Source organism: Spinacia oleracea, chromosome 3, assembly GCF_020520425.1.
Source record: "Spinacia oleracea cultivar Varoflay chromosome 3, BTI_SOV_V1, whole genome shotgun sequence".
NCBI lineage: Eukaryota > Viridiplantae > Streptophyta > Magnoliopsida > Caryophyllales > Amaranthaceae > Spinacia > Spinacia oleracea.
Genome location: NC_079489.1, coordinates 1,526,230 through 1,549,652, shown reverse-complemented (window position 1 = coordinate 1,549,652; position 23,423 = coordinate 1,526,230). Strand labels below are relative to the sequence as shown.

At 36.5% G+C, this 23,423-nt stretch overlaps 3 protein-coding genes across 3 annotated transcripts; 2 read left to right on the top strand and 1 right to left on the bottom strand.

The window, feature by feature from the left end:
- Positions 1-162: 162 nt before the first annotated feature.
- On the top strand, positions 163-1,679 carry LOC130469243 (uncharacterized). Its single transcript, XM_056838292.1, has 2 exons — positions 163-297; positions 584-1,679. Exons 1-2 carry the CDS (start codon positions 172-174, stop codon positions 1,445-1,447), a joined length of 990 nt encoding a protein of 329 aa, XP_056694270.1. The 5' UTR covers positions 163-171; the 3' UTR covers positions 1,448-1,679.
- Positions 1,680-1,870: 191 nt separating this feature from the next.
- On the bottom strand, positions 1,871-7,931 carry LOC110782439 (probable fructokinase-7). Its single transcript, XM_021986591.2, has 7 exons — positions 7,520-7,931; positions 6,257-6,450; positions 5,127-5,339; positions 4,833-5,030; positions 4,230-4,367; positions 3,991-4,107; positions 1,871-2,305 (listed from the first exon to the last, which is right to left on the bottom strand). The coding sequence occupies exons 1-7, from the start codon at positions 7,551-7,553 to the stop codon at positions 2,159-2,161; spliced, it is 1,041 nt and encodes a 346-aa protein (XP_021842283.1). The 5' UTR covers positions 7,554-7,931; the 3' UTR covers positions 1,871-2,158.
- A 2,241-nt stretch (positions 7,932-10,172) lies between these two features.
- Positions 10,173-21,997, top strand: LOC110782438 (phosphoglucomutase, chloroplastic). The gene is made up of 22 exons (XM_021986590.2): positions 10,173-10,464; positions 11,454-11,519; positions 11,830-11,874; positions 11,989-12,081; positions 12,159-12,211; positions 13,212-13,263; positions 13,350-13,418; positions 14,309-14,377; positions 15,838-15,960; positions 16,041-16,093; positions 16,498-16,576; positions 16,663-16,727; positions 16,798-16,865; positions 17,769-17,887; positions 17,983-18,057; positions 18,352-18,467; positions 19,401-19,542; positions 20,080-20,161; positions 20,243-20,289; positions 20,402-20,479; positions 21,488-21,593; positions 21,688-21,997. Exons 1-22 carry the CDS (start codon positions 10,255-10,257, stop codon positions 21,753-21,755), a joined length of 1,878 nt encoding a protein of 625 aa, XP_021842282.2. The 5' UTR covers positions 10,173-10,254; the 3' UTR covers positions 21,756-21,997.
- The last annotated feature ends 1,426 nt before the right edge of the window (positions 21,998-23,423 follow it).

Genomic DNA, 23,423 nt, shown 5'->3' with positions numbered 1-23,423 from the left:
TATGTTCATAAAAAAGTCTTGTATAAATCCGATGTACAATAAATTTATTATTCATCAGGTAACTTTTAGCTTTTGATGATTTTAAAATATTTTTAATTTACTTTTTATATTACTCCATGTGAAAGGACTTTTTTTTTAGGGAAAGATTGAGCGTATCATTTTTGTACATGGATGCAGATAATGGGTTACAAGTCTTATGCTGAATTTTCAGCACGCCCAAACATGGCATCATCAGTAAATGTCGTAATGTCCATTCTTCTTGAATTGAGTAGTATGGTCAAGCCCAAAGCTGATGAGGTATGGTAGTTTCTCATTCCGATTTATTTTGGTGATTGGTTGGATAATATTGCACCAGCGTATGTTTTATTAATTGGTGGCTGGCACTTTTGTTACTTTTTGCTCGGATGGGAGGTGATTAGTATAGTTTATGGTAGTTCTTGAAACAGAGATTTCTTTCCCTCAAAAAAAAAAAGAAACAGAGTTTATGGTACTGCAGGATGTTAAAGTGGAGTAATTTTTGAAGTCTCTTTTACATTGTGGGACACTAGGATTCACTTTTCACATTCTTATCTTTGTATTTCAGGATGACGAGTTTTTTAGGCCAAAAGATTCTTCTAGTGAAGAAGAAGAAGAAGAAGGTCAGGAAGAAGTAATACAGAATATGATGATGGAGGACAATAAAGGGCACCATTGGAAGAAAGTTCCTGTTTATAACAGGTCAATTTCAGGGGATTTTTTGATGGCTATGGTCTCATCATTGTATGAGGCTATGGGGTATTTCACCTTCTCCCGGGAGGTGAGAAGTGAATACCCCATGCTTGAGGAGGTAGAAAATACAGAGAGCTTATGTCATGTCTGCTGTCCGTGGCAGCCTATGTTTCCCAGTGCTCAATATTTCTCACTGAGAAGCTCAATAGAGATTGTTTTAGATCCATTGAGCTTGGATTGGGATGTTTTTGTCCCTCAGCTTGATAGGATAGTAGTGAAATCTGATAGTGGGCCTATGGTAGACATACAAATCTGCAGAGGAGAAAACCTAGAACATCGTGTAAAGCTTCAGAAGACCCAATTAACTTCTGAGAGAAAATTTTACAGGGCAATCAATTACTTGTTTGCTGCGTACAGGAAGCAAGATCCAATGGCTGGGGAAGTTTTCTTTCCCTGGCCAGGTGCTCTAATGGACTGTTATGATGCAACAGGATTACCTCTCCAGATTCCTGAAGGAGAAGAACCTGAATCTCCTTCAGAAGAACCAAGTGAAAATGAAATTGTGAGTGAACCTGAAGATGCTGGAGAAGTACATGATGGTTCCAACACTGAGGATGATGGTTCCAAGACTGAGGAGGAAGGAACTGAAACTGAGCAAGGAACTGAAACTGAGGAAGCACCTGAGGATCGTTGGGAAGGGTTTATGAAAGACCTTTTTACGGTTTTCATAAGAATGTAATTTCAAAAGGAGTGCTAGGTTGCATACTTGCATAGTGTACTAAAACACATGCTAGTATTAGTTGGTTTTTTGTACAGAGGAAACTGTAATAAGGTAGCACATGAATATTAGCCCATTGTTTAGCATGGTCTATAGGTAGAAGAGTCTGGTTGAGATCAGTCCCAGACGAGATTGCTGTTTGCTTAGCTGCTGATACTAATGAGAATTAATGCCCCTTGGGCTTCCTTACAAATTTCATGTATGGTATACTTATAGTTTTGCGGCATTTCAAACATGTTCAAATTACATGGATTACTTACGTATTACCAACAAGATCTTACACAAGTGATTAAGAATTTAAGACTAGGTCACATGCATGAGAGTACTGGCGCGTGGGCTTACACGGTCCTGGTACATGACCCGCTCTAATAGACGAAATACTAATTTAGTCAAAATGGTGCAACTATCACAAGAATAGCGCCTTTTTATTCTGAAAGGGGTGTTATACACCAACAATCACACAAGCTAAAAGAATTAGCTTGACAATGTTACAAGTTAAACAACTTCTGTTCAGTCTGAAATAGGAGGAAACCTATCAAATTAAACCCGAAAAAAGCTATTGGAAGTTGTAACAAAAAGAACATGTTATATATGTGGCACCCTAAAAAAAGGGGAAACTATCAGCCTAGAATTACATCAAATACACAAAAGTTACTCAAAAATGACTGTAACCTAGATTTTTTCTGTAATCAACACTTGTTGCAAGATTTGAAGGACCTCATCTTTTGTTGGTAAACCGGGAATCGCTCCTCTCTTTGTAACCGTAACAGCACCACATGCGTTTGCAAAATACAAAGCCTCCTTTAACCGCTTTTCGTCCTGCCAGAATAACAAAAAACGTGAATTTTTTAGTACAAAAATGTCAAACTAATTGCAAAAAACTGCATATTTGCGTTTAATTTATCTAGTTTTGCCGAAACACAAAAAGGCAGCAGCAATCAGGACCAACTGGACGGGAAAAAGAATGGAGTATAGAAAGCTCAGCCCGATATGGCCTAGACCTGATCACATAGCGGGCCGGGTTCGGGAGGCATACCGCATACACAATCATCCTACTAGTCGGGCCAGGCCAAGATTCGGGCCGAAAATTTGTGCCCAAAACTGCTATTTTGGACCAAAATAGCGGGTTTTCAGGGTATTTTCGGGCCGGGAGGCCCGGTACAAATTTATAACTGAAGCATAATTTTATGTTGCCCAAGCCTGTCAAAAAAATTCAAAATTCGGCCCGGGACCGAGAAACGGGTCGACGTATTCTGCCCAAAATTCGGCCCGGGCTAGGCCAGGGGCCGGGCTCATTTTGATCAGGTCTAATATTATTGCCTCTTAAGTTCGGGCCCAGCCCGTAAAAGTGCTAAGCCATCCCGACCCGTTTAATCCGAGCCCGGCCCGTTGAGCAGGTCTAGTGTACGTAGAGCTAGAATGTGGTGAAATAATCAGTCAGCTACAAGGCCGTGTGTGAAATAGACAAACGGGAAGAAACCTTAATCAGTAACTGCCATTCTAGTGAGTATAAAGCTTAATCAAATACTAAGTAGAACTTTAAGACTACAGTTTATGTTCATCAGGAATCCGTATCTCATGGAAAACACAGGCAGTGCAAAATCATTCAATGGTGAAGTAGGGAGATATAACATAGTCTGCAAGTAAATCGTCTCTGAATCTTCTGTCAACTAGAACTGTCACAGATAAAGCTGCTGAAACTAATGTCCTTATTCGTGTTCACGTCTTTTATTTTATTGAACATTACTGAAACTAATCATTGAACATTTCACATCACGATTGCATATACAGAAGGGACTATAGCCTTTGTACTTATTTTATGTTTTTTGTAGAAGTTGTATAGAGAAATCAGTCTAATAATCAGCAGCCTGCCTCATGCGTATCTCGAATATATGCAGATGCATCATTCATCATTATTTTTATCGAACATATAAGACATATAATATACATGACACCAATATTATACATGTATACAGCACAGAATGTATTAAAAACAAAAAATAAAGCAATACATGAAAGCTCTGTTAAGCAAAAGTGAAGCATAATAAAGTATTTTTCATGTCCTGCAATAAGTTAACTTCAATAATTTCAAGTCGGAAACTAAAATGGCCCAAGGCAATTATGCTTGTTCGTGTTCACATTTTTTATATTTTATTGTAGAAGTGTATGTTTTTGTGTAGAAGGCTAATCATTGAAGAATTCACATCACAAGTTCACAACTGCATATACAGAAAGTTCTGTAGCCTCTGTACTTATTTGTAGAAGTTGTATAGATAAATCATTCTAGTAATCAGCAGCCTGCCTCATGCGTATCTCCACTATAAATCATTCTAGTATTCATCATTATTTTATCAAAAATATAAGACATATAATATACATGACACATTATTATACACGTATGCAGCACAGAATGCATTAAAAATAAATAATAAAACAGTACATGAAAGCTCTGTTGAGCAAAATGAAGCATGATAAAGTATTTTTCATGTCCTGCAATAAATTACCTTCAATAATTTCAAGTCAGAAACTAAAATATTCAGAAAGCCTCCCACAAATGCATCGCCTGCACCGGTTGTGTCCACAGGTTTGACTTTCACGCTATCAACCCTACCCTTAAACGTCTGCAAAACATGGGCAAATCAAAGATCTAGTCAGCTTAAAATTTTGTAAAAGCGCTAAGAACAGATATGATGTAAAATGTTGGATTAATAGGTATATAATGTCAAAGAATTGACAAGCTTACCTGAGTGTAGTATCTGCAACCTTCTGACCCTTCGGTCACAATCAAGAGCTTAAGATTGGGATGAAAGAGCTTCATAACAACATCGTCATCATATGGATCCTCACCTCTAGTCAAAAATGTTATTTCGTCTTCACTTACCTGTCACAGCAACATATCTTAGAATCGTGTTTGCACAATAAGGCTCCATTTGGATGGGTGTAGAACATTTTCGGTGTAAAATGATTTTCATGGAAAACAATTTACAATGGAAAACACAATTCCAAAATTAGTTTTCCGTTGTTTGGTTTCATGTAAGAAAAATGATGAAACGAAAGGAAAATGAAAGGGAAAGTAAGTAGGTAGTGAGAGGAGTGTACAAGAGAGATAAGGAAAAGGAAGGAAAGCAGTTTTCCCTTCAAATGGTTTTCCATCATTGGGAGAGCACTTTTACTGCTAGGTAAAATGGTTTTCCTTTGCAAACCAAACAATGTAAAATTGAAAATAGAGGAAAATGTTTTACGCCCTACCAAACGGAGCCTTAATCATGGTTAGTAATCATATTAACATTGCGGAGTAATATTTTCAACCCATTAACTCAAGGTTATCCCAACCAAGATTATATACCTTAATCATATCTGCTTGATCCCATATGCTCATTATGCCAACCCGGGCAGCTTCTTCTGATGGCCATAATTGCTTCCGCAGGTTCGGATCATAAGAAAGGAAACCACCTGCCTTCTTCACAATGCCCATTGCAGCAAGATGAGCTGATCTGCAAGGTTCATCTATCAAACTAATTGAACCATAATGCAAGATCCTTGCCTGCATTAACATAATAGTCATAGTAAGAATTCAACCACAAAAAACAAACAATAAAAGCAAGTTTCTAGAAGAAACATAAAGCCATTAATAACACACCTTTTCAAGTAGGTCTTTATCAAGCTCGGATTCTTGAAGGAGCATATCAGCACTTGGATTGCGGAAAAAGAGAAATTCACGCTCACCATCGGCTCTTAATGTAACGAATGCCAGTGCTGTCCTTGCCCCAGGATCAAATCTCATGCCTGAACTGTTTACTTTATTTTGCTTCAAAATGTCAGCTAACATGTAGCCAAACTCATCTTTCCCCACCTGATTTTTAAAAATATTTCAAACAGTCGAGTTATATTTTGATTCATGGGCATCGTCACCGTTAAATTAAGCCTATGCAAAATAGCCAAATTCCTAAAAAACAAACAGAAAAGCATAAAACACTTGGAACGATATGGGAGTTGTAAATAAATATAAGGGTATAACTGTATACGGGTAATATCACTTTGGTATACCCACAAATATGTGGTCTATCCGCATTTGTAGGAAGTTAGTTTAGCTCCCTCATTAGTTTGTATTCATACTCTTTTGTCTGTTTTGCAGTAGATTAATTAAACACATTAACACAATCACTATTTCCTTTCTCTTGTTCGATCTGATTACTTTCAAACGACAACACCAATATTGTTTGAAACCAGCCTTTTCTACAGTAGAATTGACCAATAAACCAGATAGGCAGATAACAACTGCTGAGAGTAACAAATTAGCCTAAAAAACAATAATCTGCTATTGCAATAAGGAAAAACTAAGAAAGTTCTCCGGCTAAACAGAATTTTATCCTCCAAAACAAACCTACAAGTACCTTAAAACTGCGCATCAAACACAATTAATACAGTAACAAATTAGGCTAAAAATAGTATCGGCTATTGCAATAAAGAAAAACTAAGAAAGTATTCCTGCTAAACAGAATTTTAGCGTCCAAAAAAAAACCTAAAATCATCTTAAAATGAGCATCAAACACAATTAATTCAGTGAAATTGCTGAGCCTGACATCTCCCTATATAAGACTTCGATTCACTTGGCACAAGTGCATCATACATCCAACAAAGAAACCCATCAATGAGCCTCTTTTAGTCTTTACACATGCTATCTCGTATTACTTTTAGCACTTAACCAGGGTTGTGAGACAGAAACATATAGGATTAGGTAGGCAAAGGACAGAGTTGTAGTAATTCTACCTTTCCAACAAAGGCCGAAGAACCTCCTAATCGCGATATGCCGACAGCAACATTAGCAGGTGCACCCCCAGCAGCTTTAGCAAATGCAGGTGCATCAGCAAGCGACACCCCGGCAACCGTGGGCACAAAATCAATCAACATTTCTCCGAAACAAACAACCAGTGATTTATCATCCTTCATTTTCCCATTTGTACCTACAAAATAACCAGAAATTCCAACTTCTAAGTGATTACAAATCAAAACAAAAAATGATTTGTCATTTGAAATCTTTCTACTGAAACATCATTTTGACTCATGTTCTTAGATTCTTGATTTGCTACTAACTCAAATACCAGAAATTGGTGGGAATTAACACTTACAAACAGAGATTTACTGATCTGATCTGAACCAAAGATCGAACATGAACTAAATCAAACCCGCAACACCAAATTATCATCAAAACCAGTAAAATCACAGATATTCAACATGCAAAGATAAACACACAGAAATAACAGGGAAACCCCCGCTCACAAAACTAAACTAAACCCCAATATGAAACCAAAAACCATCAGATTAAGCTGATAAAAAAGCTCAGAAACACGAAAATGTAAGAAAATGATCAAGAGATTAGAAAGAACACTAGCCAAGAGATGATTTATTGTGTTGAAATTCAATTAAATCCAACTTTATTAAAATGCACCGACTATAATCAACCCAGATCAACAAAAAAACACCAAATCTCTTAAAATAAAACAATAATTAGTACTACTAATTACAACAAATTTAGTAATGATCTGATCCAAACCCAAAGATCACACATGAAACTTAAATCAAACCAATAACACCAAATCATCATCAAACCCAGTAAAAATCACAGATATTCAACATGCAAAGATAAACACACAACAATAACAGGGAAACCCCAGTTCACAGTAAGTCAATTAAACACTAATTTGAAGCAAAAACCAACAGATTAAGCTGATAAATGCAGAAAATAAAAATAAAACCCAGAAACACGAAAATGTAAGAAATTATCAAGAAATTAGGAAGAACACTAACTTAGTGATGATCTGATCCAAACCCAAAGATCAAACATGAACTAAATCAAACCCACAACACCAAATTATCATCAAACCCAGTAAAAATCACAGATATTCAACATGCAAATATAGCAGGGCAACCCCACTTCACAGTAACTCAATTAAACACCAATTTGAATCAAATTAAGCTTATAAATGCAAAAAATAAAAACCCAGAAACACGAAAATGATCAAGAACACTAACCAGACAAGGGATTATGTCCATTAAGAGCCGCCATGGAAGATCGTTAAAACAAACCCAAAACCCCTCTTGTTCTTGAGTTATTGTTTAAGAAATGGGTTGTAACTTGTAACTAGTAAAGAAAATTGTTGGTGAAGAAAGAAGGTACGCTGTTGGTAGTAAGTAAAGCAAAGGAGGATGAAGGAGACAAAAGAGGAGAGAGAAAAGGTAGGTTGTTGGATCTTTAAAGAGTCGTAAGAAACAAATCTGGGGTTATGTTTATGTATGAATTTGATGATGAATGTATGAATGAATGACCCCGTTAATGTTGCAAATCTTTAAAATTTGACTATTATTATTACCAAACCAAACCCCATTTTCGTTTTTTAGGAAGAGGGTTAAATTTGCTGACCAAGAAATCAGCGGCGTGTTCGTGAATGTACCAACAGTGCGCATCGCACTTCTATTTGACTTTTCCTTTTCCCCTTTTTTTTTTATTTTTTATTATTCTTTTGTTTTGTGTCCTTTGTGAATTTGTGTAGCTAGTGACTATCCGAGGAAATATGACCATGTTTTTGTTTTTGTTTTTGTTTTTGTTTTTGTTTTTTTCGGTTCGTGTAATCGTGTCTCTCGTAAATTCGTGTCGCTAGTGACTATTCAAAAAAAAATTGACAATGTTGTTCAAGTATGGAATTTCTAAAGTTTTTTTTTAATAAAAATGATAGATCGAGGTTTGTTAAATACTTCGTATTAATCCATCCTCTTCACGAGAATTTTCTAAAGTTTAATTGGGTGTAATTATAGTTTTCTTATTTGTTATGTGATCGATGGTCTAAATTCTCTAGCATAAAAGAATTTGATCTAAGACTTTTGATTTAGCTGAAGTTGTCCTAATTTTTATTTTGTATCACAACAATGCATGTTGACGTCGCACTTCTATTGTATTTTACTTGCTTTTTTATTTATTATTTTGCTTTGTACCCTGTAAATTTGTATCATTAGTGGTTATCCGATGAAATATGACCATGTTTAAGGTGGTTGGATCTCAATTTTCTAAAGTTTGATTTGGTCTAATTATGGTCTTTCTTATTTATTCAGAGATGATCTAGAATCCTCTCATAAAAAAGAATATGATATAAACTTTTGATTTGGCTTAGGTTTTTCTTATTTTCGAATTTGTATCACTAGTGGTCTAGTAAACATTATCAGGTCATCTCTTATTCATGTGACATGTTTATGGAAAACGAGTTAGCATGATGATCGAGCAGTAAGATGTTGCTCATTAATAGAGAAACACATCTCCTATAATAACTAGTGGTGGTCTTGAAAGTCCAAATGATACTCATGAAGAGGGGGAGTTCAGTATCAAACAAACCTTTGGTCATTTTAAATCTTTTTCTTTTGGCAAAATTAGTTAATGGAATTTGATATTATGTAAGGAAGACATGGACAAACAAATAATGTGCATTGATCTAACTTTAATTGCTTTCTTTTGCGGTTGACACACTTAAAAGCCTATTCCATCAATAACACATTTTTTTCTCGCTACTATTTCAATGATAATTGCATGTTTATTTAATAACTTCAAAGTTGTTCAAACTAATAGTAAATGTGTGTATAAAAGTGCTTTTTGTTCAATTGTGTTTGACTAACGTTTTGTTTCATTCGCTTATTCTATCGACACTTATACTGTTTGAACTTATATACTTATCCAAACATGTTTTGATTTTAGCATAACCTATTTGTGTGTATGCACAAACCTATTTCTAATGTAGCATTACTTTCCTTTTGTGAACAAAAATGTACTCCCTCCGTCTCTTTTTGTTTTTTACGTATTCTATTTTGGGTGTCTCATTTTGTTCTTTACGTTTCCTTTTATATTATCACATAATGAATTAATAATCTATCAGAATTTGTGCCCAAATATTATCTTAACCAATTAAATCTATTGGACATTAAATATTTCTCATTTTCCCGATGTCATATTTTTGATAAAAGTGAAAACATTATAAATACACGTAATTTTTCTTGTTTAAATAAAAAAAAGTAGTGTAATCTCAATGAACATTAAATAGTCGTTAAATCGCGTGAATAACATCAAACGTAAAGAACAAAAAGAGACGGAGGGAGTATCATATAACTCATTTTGTCTAAATTTATTTGAACTTATATTGTCTAATGTCAGGTACTACACACAACGTACCCTTCATTGTGTGTGATCCCCATCAACTGCAAAAAATACTTGGAGTTGCTTAAATATAGATATACGTGACTAAGCTGTCTAATATGAGCAGGTGGTGACATGATCTAAACTTATATGTCTACATTTATATTTTCATTTGACTTTTTTCAAACATCTACATATTTAAATATACTATATCTAGACTTATCTAAACTATACAAACTTAAATCATAATCCGTATGTTTTGGTAATGCTACTAGCTTTCGATTCCAATTTCCAATTTTTGATGCGTGTGACACTTCCATCGATCCACATGATAAGCCATTACAAAAGCCAACAACCAAATTTCATGACAACATTGACACGTGGTGCATTTTCATGCCGTCAAAATACCGCCAAAACAAACAAACCTTGGATCTCTCCCCGCCCAACCCAGCCCAGCCCGACCCGACCCGACCCAATAAAATAATTCCAGAAATAAAATCTCCCAAATTTCCATTTCCATTTCTCACACTCCACTCTCACCCTCTCGTTTCTCTCACTCCTCTTCACTTCTCCTCCTCTGAAGGCTCCAACAATGGCGTTCTCAGTCAAAATAGAACCTCCGTTTTCTATCCACTCTCGTAGAACCGCCACAACTCACTTTCTCTCTCCTCATTCTCGCTCATTCTCTCTCCCTATCCACTCTCACAATTTCATCTCTCTCACTAATCACTCTTCTCATTCTCTTTTCGCCATTAAAGCTTCTTCATCGTCGTCCACTGTTGTCGAATCTCAAAATTTTACGGTATTATTCTCTCATTTTATATCGATTCGTTTTCAATTTTGTCTATTTTCGAAATTTGTGTGATTCATGGCTTTTTTATCTGAATTTCAAATGACATTTCGATTTTAATTTCGCTATTGTCGTTGATGTTTTTGTTATAATTTTATGAACATTTATACAGAATCCTGATTTGATGTAAATTGTGTCCTTTGATTTGTTGAGTAATTGCATTTAGATAATTCTGGATTGGATGAATAATTCACTATGTATTCTACTCTCATTTGTATCGATTTGTTTTCCCTTTTATCTATTTTTGCAATTTGTGATTTGTTTGACATTTTTATTTAAATTTCCAATGACATTTTGGTTTTAGTTTCATTATTTTTATTAGAAATTTGTTTGGTTTGTTGTGATTTTATGATCATCTATAGAGAACCGTTATTTGATGTAAATTTTGTCTTTGATTAATACTAATTGCATTTACAGAAATTTGTGTTGGATGAGTAATTCATAATGTATTTGATCGTGACGAAGTTTTTTATTTGGTGGAAATTGAGAATCGATAGAAATTTGAGGACGCACGCGAAAGTTTTGATGGACCTGAATAATATAACAAATTTGCAATTTTATCATTGATTACATTATTAATAAGAATTGTACTATAATATTTGCGAGATCCCATATCTCTCACTTATCTCTTTGGTAGAACCTTCCCACAATTATCTCATATTGTGGACTCTCTTGATTGACTCACCCCTCAACTTATGCACATACAACATATTTATAGTTGTTGTATCCTAGTTTCTAGATTGTCTAATATTACATGTTTTCATATCACATGTCTAAGATATTTCCAGATACTTCATCACTTGATTTTTCATTACACATCTAGAATTTTCTAGAGTAACCTCGAATAAGAATGTGATCGTAGTGGAATTTTGCGTCGATTATTGATAATTTTCAATAGGATGGATTAGGTCTGATGACTCACATTGTTTTGAGTTTCACAGGTTAAATCGGTGCCAACACAACCTTATGATGGCCAGAAGACTGGCACAAGCGGTCTCCGGAAGAAGGTTCTCGTTCATTTGCGCGTTACTAAGTAGTACTATTTCCGTCTCATTTACTTGCCTTATGGATCATTTGATGCATTATTTAAGAAGATTAAGAAATTAGAGGTTGCTGGATGAGCGCAGTCGCGCAGGACGCAACTATAGAGAGAAAAGTAGAGGTCAAAAACTTACCATAAAGGGCATGGGGCAATGAATTTTTGAATATCCTGAAAATGGAAATGGTGCAAGTAATTTGAGAGGGAATACTACTTTTTTTTTTTTTTTTGTATTGCAAGTTTGATCTGGATGTTGACTCTTTTTGTTTTGTTTTAAGGTTAAATTGTTTATGCAAGAGAACTACCTTGCCAATTGGATACAGGTATGAAGCACATTGTTCAAAAAGCATACCATGTTGACTTTAGAAGCTGGTTGCATTTGTGGTTAAATCATTGATTAAAGTTTTTTTTTTCTTTTTCTTTTCCCGAATGAGCAGGCCTTGTTTAATTCACTGCCGACAGAGGACTATGTGAATGGGGTGCTGGTTCTGGGTGGCGATGGTCGGTATTTTAACAAAGAGGCTGCACAGGTATATCATCTTCAGAACTAAAACCAGCATTATCTATGGATATATTATTAATTTGTGCTGCTTGGTGTGATATTCAGATAATAATCAAAATTGCGGCAGCCAATGGGGTTGCGAAAATTTTAGTTGGAAAGTGAGTATCTTGTTTATACTACCTTTTTCTTCTTTTCGTTATTGTGTTATAGTCAGATGTTATGAATAAGTATCTTTTCTGAAAGGATTTGGAATATTTCTCACCATTTACATATGCGCATTCTCCTCAACCGTCCTTCTCATAAGCCTGTGTTGAGGCTGCCAAGAACCAAGACGATCAAACATCTCCATTTAGAAGTCAAACTCGCTCAATTGAGCCGTTCAACTCCAAATATCACCATAAGAATTGGATCTTATATCAACACCAATAAAGACCTGCTTACATCAGCTGCTTTCTTGGCATAGAGCTAAGTTTTAGAACACATTACCCATTAGATTTCGCACACAAACTTATTCCTTTTTTGGGATAATGAGGTGTTCTTCTGCATCTATGCATTTTGATTTCAACGGAAGGCTTTAAGAGGAATGTGGAGCTACGATTCCTGTGTTTGAGACACCACCATAGGGCCAGATATGTAATCTCTAGGAAAACAATTACAAGGGACTTCTCGGGTCGTGTTGCATAATTTTTGTCCTGTCTGAAAACTTTATTTCTAGTATCCTGTACCTGTATCCATACTACGTCTGTACGCCAATGAGAGTTAGTTTAAAAATTCCTGGCCTTTGAGCTTGACTAGCTTTGTGGTCATGGGTGTGGGCCCATATTGCTTAATTGATCTTAGGTTCTGGTGTGCCCAACAACTACTTTCATCAACATAGCGGCTTCTTGGCTTCAAACTAAGCTAGTTTTTATCACTCAATGATCTTCCTTTTTGCCAAAACTATGCACTCTCTTTCAAGTATCCTTTATCACATGTCTACGTCTGGAATCACGTTATCAATATTTAATCCTTTTGTGTAACTCCTGTCATCTCAGCTACAACACCATGATAAATGTTGGCTATTGTGAACAATTGTGTGGGTCTCAAGGAACCATATCCTTTCTAAATATGTAGATGCTTTCTATGATTAAAGAGTTTGACGAAGTTTAATGATTGTAGGGATGGTATATTGTCAACACCAGCAGTTTCTGCTGTGATCCGAAAGAGAAAGGCACGCTTCTCTATCGTTTCCTATTATGCGTTATTTATACAACATAATTTCTTACTGATTCAGATGATGATGTCACACTTTTGCAGGCCAATGGTGGTTTTATAATGAGTGCGAGTCATAATCCTGGTGGGCCCGAGTATGATTGGGGAATCAAGGTAATCTCAGAGTTAATGTTTTGAACAGTCACATAGCCGATGTTGAGCAAAATTAGTCACTGCTACACAATGATTCACAGGGCTTGATAGTGCTTCATTGCTGGTAGATTTTCTGTTTGTCCCTGCGCAAGTGCGCATTACTCTGCACTAAGTATTGTTTGTTTTTGGCAATGTCTGCACTAAGTATTTGTTTTGGGCTATTGTGATTTTTACTTTTCCACTTTGTCAACAATGGTAATATCATTGTGTCTCCTGATAAAATTTGCTCTCGTGTCATCTATGCTAGTCTGGCGGTCTGGCCTTTATTGGTGCTACTGAAGTCCTGAAAAGGGAAACAATATCATGAATAATGACCACAATTATATTCAACGGGAAGACATTATGAATTGCAACTATATGTTAAATTACTCATGGATGTTCTCATATTAGATTTTGGTACCATCTTTTTTTGTGCATATGTAAGTTCTTACAGGCTCAAATTACTAAGAACTGTAACTGCTTATACATGCTGCTTCAAAGCTTTCCAATTACGATTGTCTTATTGATAGCGCACTTTGTCATATGAGAATGAATGTCTAGACTGTTGCTGTTAACCCGTCCGGTAGTTATTGCAGCCACGGAGTAGCTAAACATCTTAACTGCTATTTTTGTGAAGATGTGTATAAACTATAAAGGTTCTAATATACTTGGAAAGTACTTTAATTTTCCAATCTCTCCAAGTTTTTCACTTTTAGTTGTGCTGCTTATGGTGTCATTGATTTAGAACACCCGCATTACTCATGAGTCGTAGCAAGCTTGTCATTTTACAACCTAGTAGTCTTTTTTTGTTCTCTTGTCAAGATTTTTAATTTTCTGAATTAAGTGTAACATTTTTTGTTTTAATGTTTCAGTTCAACTACAGCAGTGGGCAACCTGCACCTGAATCCATCACTGACAAGATATACGGCAACACGCTTTCAGTATGTGCTAAATCTGTGTTTCTAGAACTCTGTGTCTGTTTTCCTTGTATTATTATGTGTCTGAATAAACACCATTGAGTTTCCACCACCAACTCAGTTTTCCCTGAGCAGGGTATCTTTGTTTCTGGTATATAAAAGGTGGTTAAAATAAAATAAAAGCTGCATATACTGAATTTTCCTTCACAAATGCGAGGGAAATGAGATTATGAGAATCAACTGCTTGCTTCTTTATTCCAGTTTACCAATGCATTTTAGGACTCTAGTTTTTCTTCAGTACACGGAGATACATTCTTTGCAAGGGAATGCTCGACTTATGGAATAGCTCTGTTATCTGCTTGAAGAAAAGACTTATTTCTCAATATCTCTTGGCGTCTTTACCAGAAACCCTTGAATTAGAAATGTACTTACGGCCCGTTTGGTAGCCGGGAATAAATGGTGGGGATGGGAATAAATCTAAGTGTTATTTTGCAAGAAAATAATATCGTGATGTCCATGGTAATGAAATTTTGTCTCAAACTTTGTGTTTTTCCTTCATAAATTTGCATTCCCACCTAATACCACTCCCCAAATGGTAATGGATGGTAATGAAAATTTATAAAGAAAAAGAGACAACATTGAGTGACTTAGCATTACCATGGGAATGAATATTGATTTTCCTTATAAATTTACATACAAATTCATTCCCATTGACCTCATTTACGGCCGGCTACCAAACGGGCCGTTAGTACTTACTCATCCCATAAATGTTTGCCCATTTGGAACTTGTGAGGCCAAAATTTTCTAGCTTTGATAAACATTGCCAAAATTGTTATAAATTCTTGAACATGGCATGTTAAAGGTATTCTTGCTTGAGTCATCTCTGGGAATAAAAGTCCGTGTATCATTCAACCATATATGAATTATAATTTTTGCCTATACTAAAAAAAATAATGGTCAGTTCAGGGATAGATTGTAAAAGTAAAAGAAAAGAACAAGATATTCTGCAAATGTCTGCAAATTTTTGTAGTAACAACCCTTTTCATTTATTCATTTTCTTAGCTCCTCTGGATTTTATAAAAGCACTTTACACCCAACCTTCCTTTTTCTTCCTTTTAACTACATAGTCTTCGGACGTGCCTCATCCTATCATAAAAACTTAATTTCTGAAGATACAGTCTACAAGTATGTCTTTAACTTCTTGTGGCTAGTTTCTTTTCACATAAATAAAGTGCTTAAAAAATAGCATGAATATCATAGAATATAAAATCTACATATTACCTACAGCTATTATTTAAACAGATTCTTTCTGGTTATGAATTTTCTATTTTCTTCTCCTAAGTCCTAAATATGGCTCTCTACCTGCTTTCTACTAGAATAAGTGGGGAGTGAGGACACTGATATTCTTCTCTACCTAGAATTTGAATGATACCTACACTGGATTATTCTCTGCATCCATTTAATTTATCAGGAGTTCTTTGCAGATATCTGCAATTAAGATGGCAACCATTCCTGACGTAGATCTTTCTCGTGTTGGAGTTACGAAATCTGGCGACTTCACTGTTGAAGTTATTGACCCTGTTGCTGACTACCTGGAGCTGATGGAGGTAGATACACTGTATGAAGATCTAGTTTAATTGGTTATCTGATTATTTATAATTTCTAAAATTTTGTCTGCTATGCACAGAGTGTTTTTGATTTTCAGCTTATCAAAAGTCTTCTCTCGCGGTCAGATTTCAGGTGAACACATATTTTGTGACAAATTCTTATATACATGATAAATTTCCTTTTTCTGTTTATTGTGTATTTCATTTGCTTAATATTTTGTTCTGTTAGTTTGTGGCCCTCTTTCATCGTTTTATCCAACTTTAGCACTTGAAATGTGTACTTTTAACATTTCCAAACACTCCAATCATCTTGCTGTACTGCATCTGACATTCATTAGTATACTTAGGTGTGATCCTTGAAATATGATGCATATAATTTTTTATCAATAATGTCATGGAGAGGATGATTAACAGGATACTAGTTCGTTGGAGGATGAAATTTGGATCTTGATAATCTGTTTGATGTACCTCTGCATCCTTGTATTGTCCCCTTTAAATTTTAGTATGTCTTTATCAATTCTTTGTATGATTTCTCAGGTTCACATTTGATGCCATGCATGCGGTTGCCGGAGCCTATGCAAAACCAATCTTTGTGGAGAAACTGGGTGCCAGTCCGGTATGTTGTTGATCTGAGTGATCAGAATAATGATTGTATCATAACTCCTATGCGATATTGATTATATTTCTCGAGAATTTCATTAGGAATCAATAACAAATGGGGTTCCCCTGGAGGACTTTGGCCATGGCCATCCAGACCCTAACCTCACGTAAGTTTCATTCACACATTACTGTGGCAAGTTTTTATGCATGATATGTTTTGACTGGTGATTGGAACAGTTACGCTAAGGACTTGGTTGACATAATGTACGGTGAGAATGGACCTGACTTCGGGGCTGCTAGTGACGGTATGCCTTCTTTCCTCAAATTGACGATCAAGGCCTTTTTGTGGGGATAAAAAACTTGCTGTTATAGTTATGAGTTCATGTGTATTTTTTTTGAGGTAAAATCCATGCAGTTGGTAACCCAATTCTATTCCCAAAAATATATTTTCCTTTATTGTTAAAACCACGTAATTACACATAATATCGTTCTCATTAACTTATTACTACCACATATTACTGCCTATCTAACGGGCTGGAAATTGCTGGAAAAAATTATCTTAAAGATCCATTTCACCTTCTTTTTCTTTTGCCGAAATGCATTATGAGATACTTTAAAAAGAAGACTTCTTAATAGTCTTTCTGTAACCTGTTGGACCAGTTCAATTGCTGAAGGGCTGTTATTTTACACCCGACTATTACGGAAAATGGAAGTCTTCCTCTGGAATACCCTTTCCTTTATTTTTTGTTAATACTTCATGTGAAAGAAAATGAGCAAGGCATCCTTCTGTTATCATGGTTGGCTAATGGAACTGGTTAATTAACTGAGAACCTCTGTATCTTAAGAGCACTGAAAGAAGACATCAGATGGTTTAACTGATAGCTTGAATAGTGAATTAGTCCAGGATGTTGTATACACGAACTAGGTTTAAAAAGTCTTTGTATCAATTGGCTAAATTTGCATCCCTGTGCTCGTCAAGGAAGATTGATGCCTATTTAACCCTCACCAGGGAAATAAAAACAAGAATAAATAGTCTGCTTCTACCATCTTTTTAGCTTATTTTGATTTTCGAGTGCTTATTCTATAGGTTTGCAATTACTTGTTTATCAAGTTGTGAATATTCTATTTATAAAATAGCTTTTCCTATTTGAGTGAAAAATTCAGAGCAAATGGTCACGGGAAATTTTTATTTATTTTTTATGGCGCAGGTGATGGGGATAGAAATATGATTCTGGGCAGAAGTTTCTTTGTTACACCTTCAGATTCAGTTGCTATAATTGCAGCCAATGCTCAAGAAGCGATTCCATACTTCCGTGATGGAATTAAGGTAAAACTTGTGCACCCTTTTGTCTGAATATCAATTATTTTTTTATACTTGTTTCTGGTAGCTCATCTAGTGCTTGCTATCTATGATGTGCTCAGGGTTTGGCTCGATCTATGCCTACAAGTGGTGCACTTGATCGTGTAGCTGAAAAGTTGAATCTTCCCTTTTTTGAGGTATTTTTCTTTACTTGTAATCAGGGACTCATGGTTTCAGATCGTGGTTGCAACTTTGATTACAATATCGATACTTTATCAGCTTGAATCAGCCTTTTATTTGCTGTACAAGCTCTATAGTGCCGATACATATTGTCCTTTTACAACGCTAAATATTGGAAATTTGGAATAGGAAGCTGAAAATCTGGTTTGGGAATTCCATGTATCGGCTGATTTTTAATATATTGCTTATAATTGGTCGAACCTTGGTATTTTAACAAAATATCCTGACAATGCATGGTTCTCTTGATTCAGGTTCCCACTGGCTGGAAGTTCTTTGGTAATCTCATGGATTCTGGGAATTTGTCAATTTGTGGCGAAGAGAGCTTCGGTACTGGTTCTGATCACATCCGTGAAAAGGATGGCATATGGTAAACTTTATGAATTATGACTAGTGAATATTTTTGGTTGCAAAATGTTTGAAGTTTGAACATTGAAATCCCCTAATTATGAATTGCTTGGGTGTGGCATTGCCTTATATCTCAGTACAGTGATTGTCTGTTCTGCATCTAAAAGACATCAATCACTCTAGGACTGAGAGTTTGGTTTGGTTTGGTTTGTCTTAGAGCTGATCAACATGGGCCCGACCCGAAAAATTGCAGGGGGGGGGGGGGGTTTGAGCAGAATATTTCGGCCTGTTTTTCGGGCCCGGCCCGAACTTTTTTAAAAATTTGCGGGCTATGGGTAACTTTTCCTACGACGATTCATGTTAGCCGACCCCAAAACATTTTGGGACTAAGGCTTTGTTGTTGTTGTTGTTGTATGGGTAACGTAAAAGAACAATTTTAGTTATAAAATTGGCCCGAAAGCCCGCTATTTTATGCCCGAAATATCGGGTTTTGGGCACACAAAATTGGCCCAAAACTTGACCCGGCCTGACATATTGGGCCGAATTTTTTTATTGCCACGACCCGATCCGAACCCGACCCGCCATTTAGAAGGGGGGAAGGGTTGAGCAAGTTGGGTAACACCGTAACATTAGTCCATTCTCTATTTTTTCCAGATTACTTTGCAAAAGTTAAAATTAGCTTTGCAGGTATTGAAAATAAGACAGTATGTTTTTCTGACCAAAGCTTTTGCTGCAGGACAACCTGATAGACCAAGATATATGAGATTGATGTATGTGAATAAATGAATGAAATGAAACAATTCTGTTGATTTCCCATGTTTTAGTGTTTTAGTCAATACCAGAATAAAACGAGCTCATATTTTGTTTGGTTCAACATGTTATGCAGTTTTGGTAATCTTTCTAATTTATAGGGTAACTTTGATGTGGAATGACTTGAAAGTTTTCGGTATTGCAGGGCTGTTTTAGCTTGGATGTCGATCATCGCTTACAGAAACAAGGACACAAAACCTGGAGAAAAACTTGTTTCAGTCTCAGATGTAGTCAAAGAATATTGGGCGACTTATGGGCGGAATTTCTTCTCCAGATATGATTATGAAGTGAGTATTAGATCTGTTGATATCTGAAACAGTGAAATGTCTAGCTTATTCATGCACTAGTTAGCTACTGTGCAACGCACCGCTATAATTTTTTTTTAGCATTCAGTTTATTTTAGAGTGGACCTTAATTAAAAATTATAATGAGTTGCATTCAGGTGCATTAAAAACAAAAGAAAAATATGACCACTTCGTAATTTACTCCACAATATATATTTTAAAATCATTATTATTTTCAAGAAGAGTTTATTAGAGGTTGTACAACTCAGCTTAACCAAAATAAAAAATAAAAATAAAACAAGTAAAGTTTAGGAGGGAAAAAAAATGGTGCTTTAGTATAATATATAGATAAGCTAGAAAAACTAATCTTCTATCACACTAGAAGGAACCTTCTCGTTTTTCTTTCGTTTTTGGTTGTTTTTGCTGGTCTTTTTAACCATCTTTTGTAGTACTCCGTAGTGATTAGTGAGTCAATTAGATGTAAGACTACATTCTGGTGTCAATGGTGTAGAACTTTGACAATAATGCTTTTCTTGACAGGAATGTGAGTCTGAAGGTGCCAATAAAATGGTTGATTATCTCAGAGATTTGATATCTAAGAGCAAAGAAGGAGATAAATATGGTAAATTCTGTTTTTATTTTAAAAAAAATCAGATCTGAGGCTTCTGTCAAAGTACACGTACTAAAGTTACTTTTCAAATAGGGGAATATGTCCTTCGATACGCAGATGACTTCAGTTACCAAGATCCTGTAAGTTATAGCTCTAATGCATTCTAAACTAACTGCTGTATTTGATTTTCAAAAAGATACAAAGTAAATGTGCTTACAATTATGTTTAACCATATTTTGGTGTTGTGCTTAGGTTGATGGAAGTGTTGCATCAAAACAAGGTGTTCGCTTTGTGTTTGCTGATGGGTCGCGGATAATATTTCGCTTATCGGTAAGTGCAGTCTCGAACATGGCGGCAGGGTGGAAAGAATCAGTAGAAATCCTCTTTTCCATTATGTGCCTCAACTTGTGTCATTTATTATTATGCCCCATCACTTTGGCATCAAAACTAGATAGACCTTAATTCCTTATTATCTTGAGCCCGGCCTGTTGCCCCGGCCCCAAAAATTCTGCCCTTTGGGCTTACGGAGTAATTTTTAAGCCCTTTTCGGGACCGTCCCGATTTTAACTTTTTTGCGTGTGTTTTAGACAACTCATAATTGGAATTTTAGTTATAAAATCGACCCGACCTGGAAAGACCTTTGGCTGAGTAATTTTTAAGTCCTTTTCGGGCCCGTCCCGATTTTAACTTTTTTGCGTGGGTTTTAGACAACTCCAATTCTCCAAATTTGGAATTTTAGTTATAAAATTGACCCGACCTGGAAATGACCCGAGAATCCCGTTATTTTTGCCTCGAAATAGCGGGTTTTGGGCAGAAAAACTCAATCCAGAGTTTGTCCCGGATGACATAACGGGCAGAAATCTTGGCAATGGTCCGACCCGACCCCGACCCTCCTTTTGTTGATCAGGTCTAAAATAGATGGAGTATCTGATCTTGGCAATGGTCCGACCCGACCCCGACCCTCCTTTTGTTGATCAGGTCTAAAATAGATGGAGTATCTGATCTTGGCAATGGTCCGACCCGACCTCGACCCTCCTTTTGTTGATCAGGTCTAAAATAGATGGAGTATCTGATATTCAGTTGTCGAACATATGATTTGGACGCAGTGGCGGAGACAGGGGTGTCAATGGTGGGCGGCCAACCACCCAATTTCGTACAAAAAAACGTTCATACCTTATATTTATTAGAAAAAGTAAATTAATACGGACTAAATAACTGTTTTACTAACATGTCGACACCCCAATTGAAAAATGTCGAGACCCCGACACTCCGATTCAAAAATCCTTGCTCTGCCACTGTTTGGACGGCCCGAAATGAATACCGTCTCTTGTTTTGCAGGGTACTGGTTCTGCAGGTGCAACAGTTAGAGTATACATTGAGCAATATGAGCCTGATGCTTCTAAACACGATCTCGATGCCCAAGAAGCATTAAAACCATTGATAGGTTTGTTATTTCTCCTTCATTCTAATGCTGAATCTTATACGACTTCGTGTGTTTCGAAATCTTATTTATTTACCTAAAATGTTCTTATATTCAGATCTCGCATTATCTGTATCGAAGCTCAAGGAATTCACCGGAAGAGAGAAGCCTACTGTCATCACATAAGACCGGAAATTCGCGGTAAATTTGCATTCTTCAGGTATCCTAGCTAGGTTAGGTTTTTCCACTTCTCCTCCCCCAAGTTTGAAATATAGTATGAAGCATAATTTTATTTGCATTGGAATAAAATCATTGCTGAATGTGTTCAGCTAATCTTGAGAGTAAGCTATTTCCGTGTATAATGTAGGTTGCTCTTGTAAAACATGCATAATTGATAAATTAATGAAGTTTTTTATTTTTTTCACAAACCTTTCCATTTATGTAACACACAACTATCGTTTAGCGTCGTTATTGTCGTTAATTGAACTTGAATAACCTTTATTTTTCCCAATTTTTTTTTTTTTTCCGAATAAGGGGACGTAAGTAAACAAAGTAGGGTCTAAATGTTAACCTGAATGATCATTTTTCTGATTTGTATGTTAATTGAGAACCTATTAGGTGCTTGTGTTCCTACATGGTTCAAAATGTGTCAACAATCCATGGTAAAAGAAAAGGGTCAGTAAAAAATTATTTTTCTTGACGAAATATTATGGTAATTTTTTCAGCATTAGTAATAGTTGATGATGGCAGCATTTTAATTTTGAAAATTACATTTTAGTAGCACTACTTTATTTATATTTCAAGAGTGGTAAAACAGTAAAACACACTCCTTGGTCTTTACATTCGCATACTAGGAAAGGGAAAAACAAAAAAACAAAAAAAAACTACAGAGTGAAATCAAACATCACTCTTACTGAACATACAAATTTATTCATCTAACACCAGACTTCAAGCTACTATGAAACAACACTCTTCCTGAACTTACAATTTATTCATCAACTCATAAACACTAGCCGTCGAGCTACTACGTCGCTAACCGGTCGTTTCTTAGAACAGTCCAGTGAGCTCCAAGAAGGAAGCCAATAAAGTGGGGCGGGGGCTCCTCTCGGAGTATCGTCCGCCTCGTTCTCCCTGTCTTTGCCTTTGGAACTCTTCCTGGCACCTCCTCTGACATTCCACTCTTTGTCCTTGCCTCTGGCATCTCTGCTGGCACTGTTGGAAGCGTCGTTGCGGGTCACGTTGTGGGTTTTCGGATTCCTCAACGTCATCTTGCTCGTAGTGTCCGCCTTGTCTTTGCCTCTGGAACTCTTCCTGGCACCGCCTCTGGCATTCTACTCTTTGTCCTTGCCTTTGGCATCTTTGTTGACACTGTTGGAATCGTCGTTGCGGGTCACGTTGTGGGTTTTCGGATTCCTCAACGTCATCCTGCTCATAGCGTCCGCCTCGTTCACCCTGTCTTTGCCTTTGGAACTCTTCCTGGCACCTTCTTTGGCATTCCACTCTTTGTCCTTGCCTTTGGCATCTTTGTTGACACTGTTGGAAGCGTCGTTGCGGGTCACGTTGGGGGTTCTCGGATTCCTCAACGTCATCTTGCTCGTAGCGTCCGCCTTGTCTTTGCCTCTGGAATTCTTCTTGGCACCTCCTTTCGCATTCCACTCTTTGTCCTTGCCTCTGGCATCGTTGCTGGCATTGCTGGAAGCGTCTTTGTGGGTCCCGCTGGGGGTTCTCGGATTCCTCATCCTCAACGTCATCCTGCTCGTAACGCCCGCCTCGTTCTCCTTCTCTTTGCCTTTGTACCTCTTCTAGGCACCTCCTTTGGCATTCCATTCTCTGTCCTTGTCCTTGTCCTTGCCT

Coding starts and splice junctions, on each gene's coding strand:
- LOC110782439 (XM_021986591.2), bottom strand. CDS start 7,553: ATGGCGGCTCTTAATGGACATAATCCCTTGTCTG. Junction 6,451..7,519: donor TGGACATAATCCCTTGTCTG/GTTAGTGTTCTT, acceptor GTTATTTTGTAG/GTACAAATGGGAAAATGAAG. Junction 2,306..3,990: donor CTGACTTGAAATTATTGAAG/GTAATTTATTGC, acceptor TTATTCTGGCAG/GACGAAAAGCGGTTAAAGGA.
- LOC130469243 (XM_056838292.1), top strand. CDS start 172: ATGCAGATAATGGGTTACAAGTCTTATGCTGAATTTTCAGCACGCCCA. Junction 298..583: donor TCAAGCCCAAAGCTGATGAG/GTATGGTAGTTT, acceptor TTTGTATTTCAG/GATGACGAGTTTTTTAGGCC.
- LOC110782438 (XM_021986590.2), top strand. CDS start 10,255: ATGGCGTTCTCAGTCAAAATAGAACCTCCGTTTTCTATCCACTCTCGT. Junction 11,875..11,988: donor ACCTTGCCAATTGGATACAG/GTATGAAGCACA, acceptor CCGAATGAGCAG/GCCTTGTTTAATTCACTGCC. Junction 18,468..19,400: donor CGTGAAAAGGATGGCATATG/GTAAACTTTATG, acceptor TCGGTATTGCAG/GGCTGTTTTAGCTTGGATGT.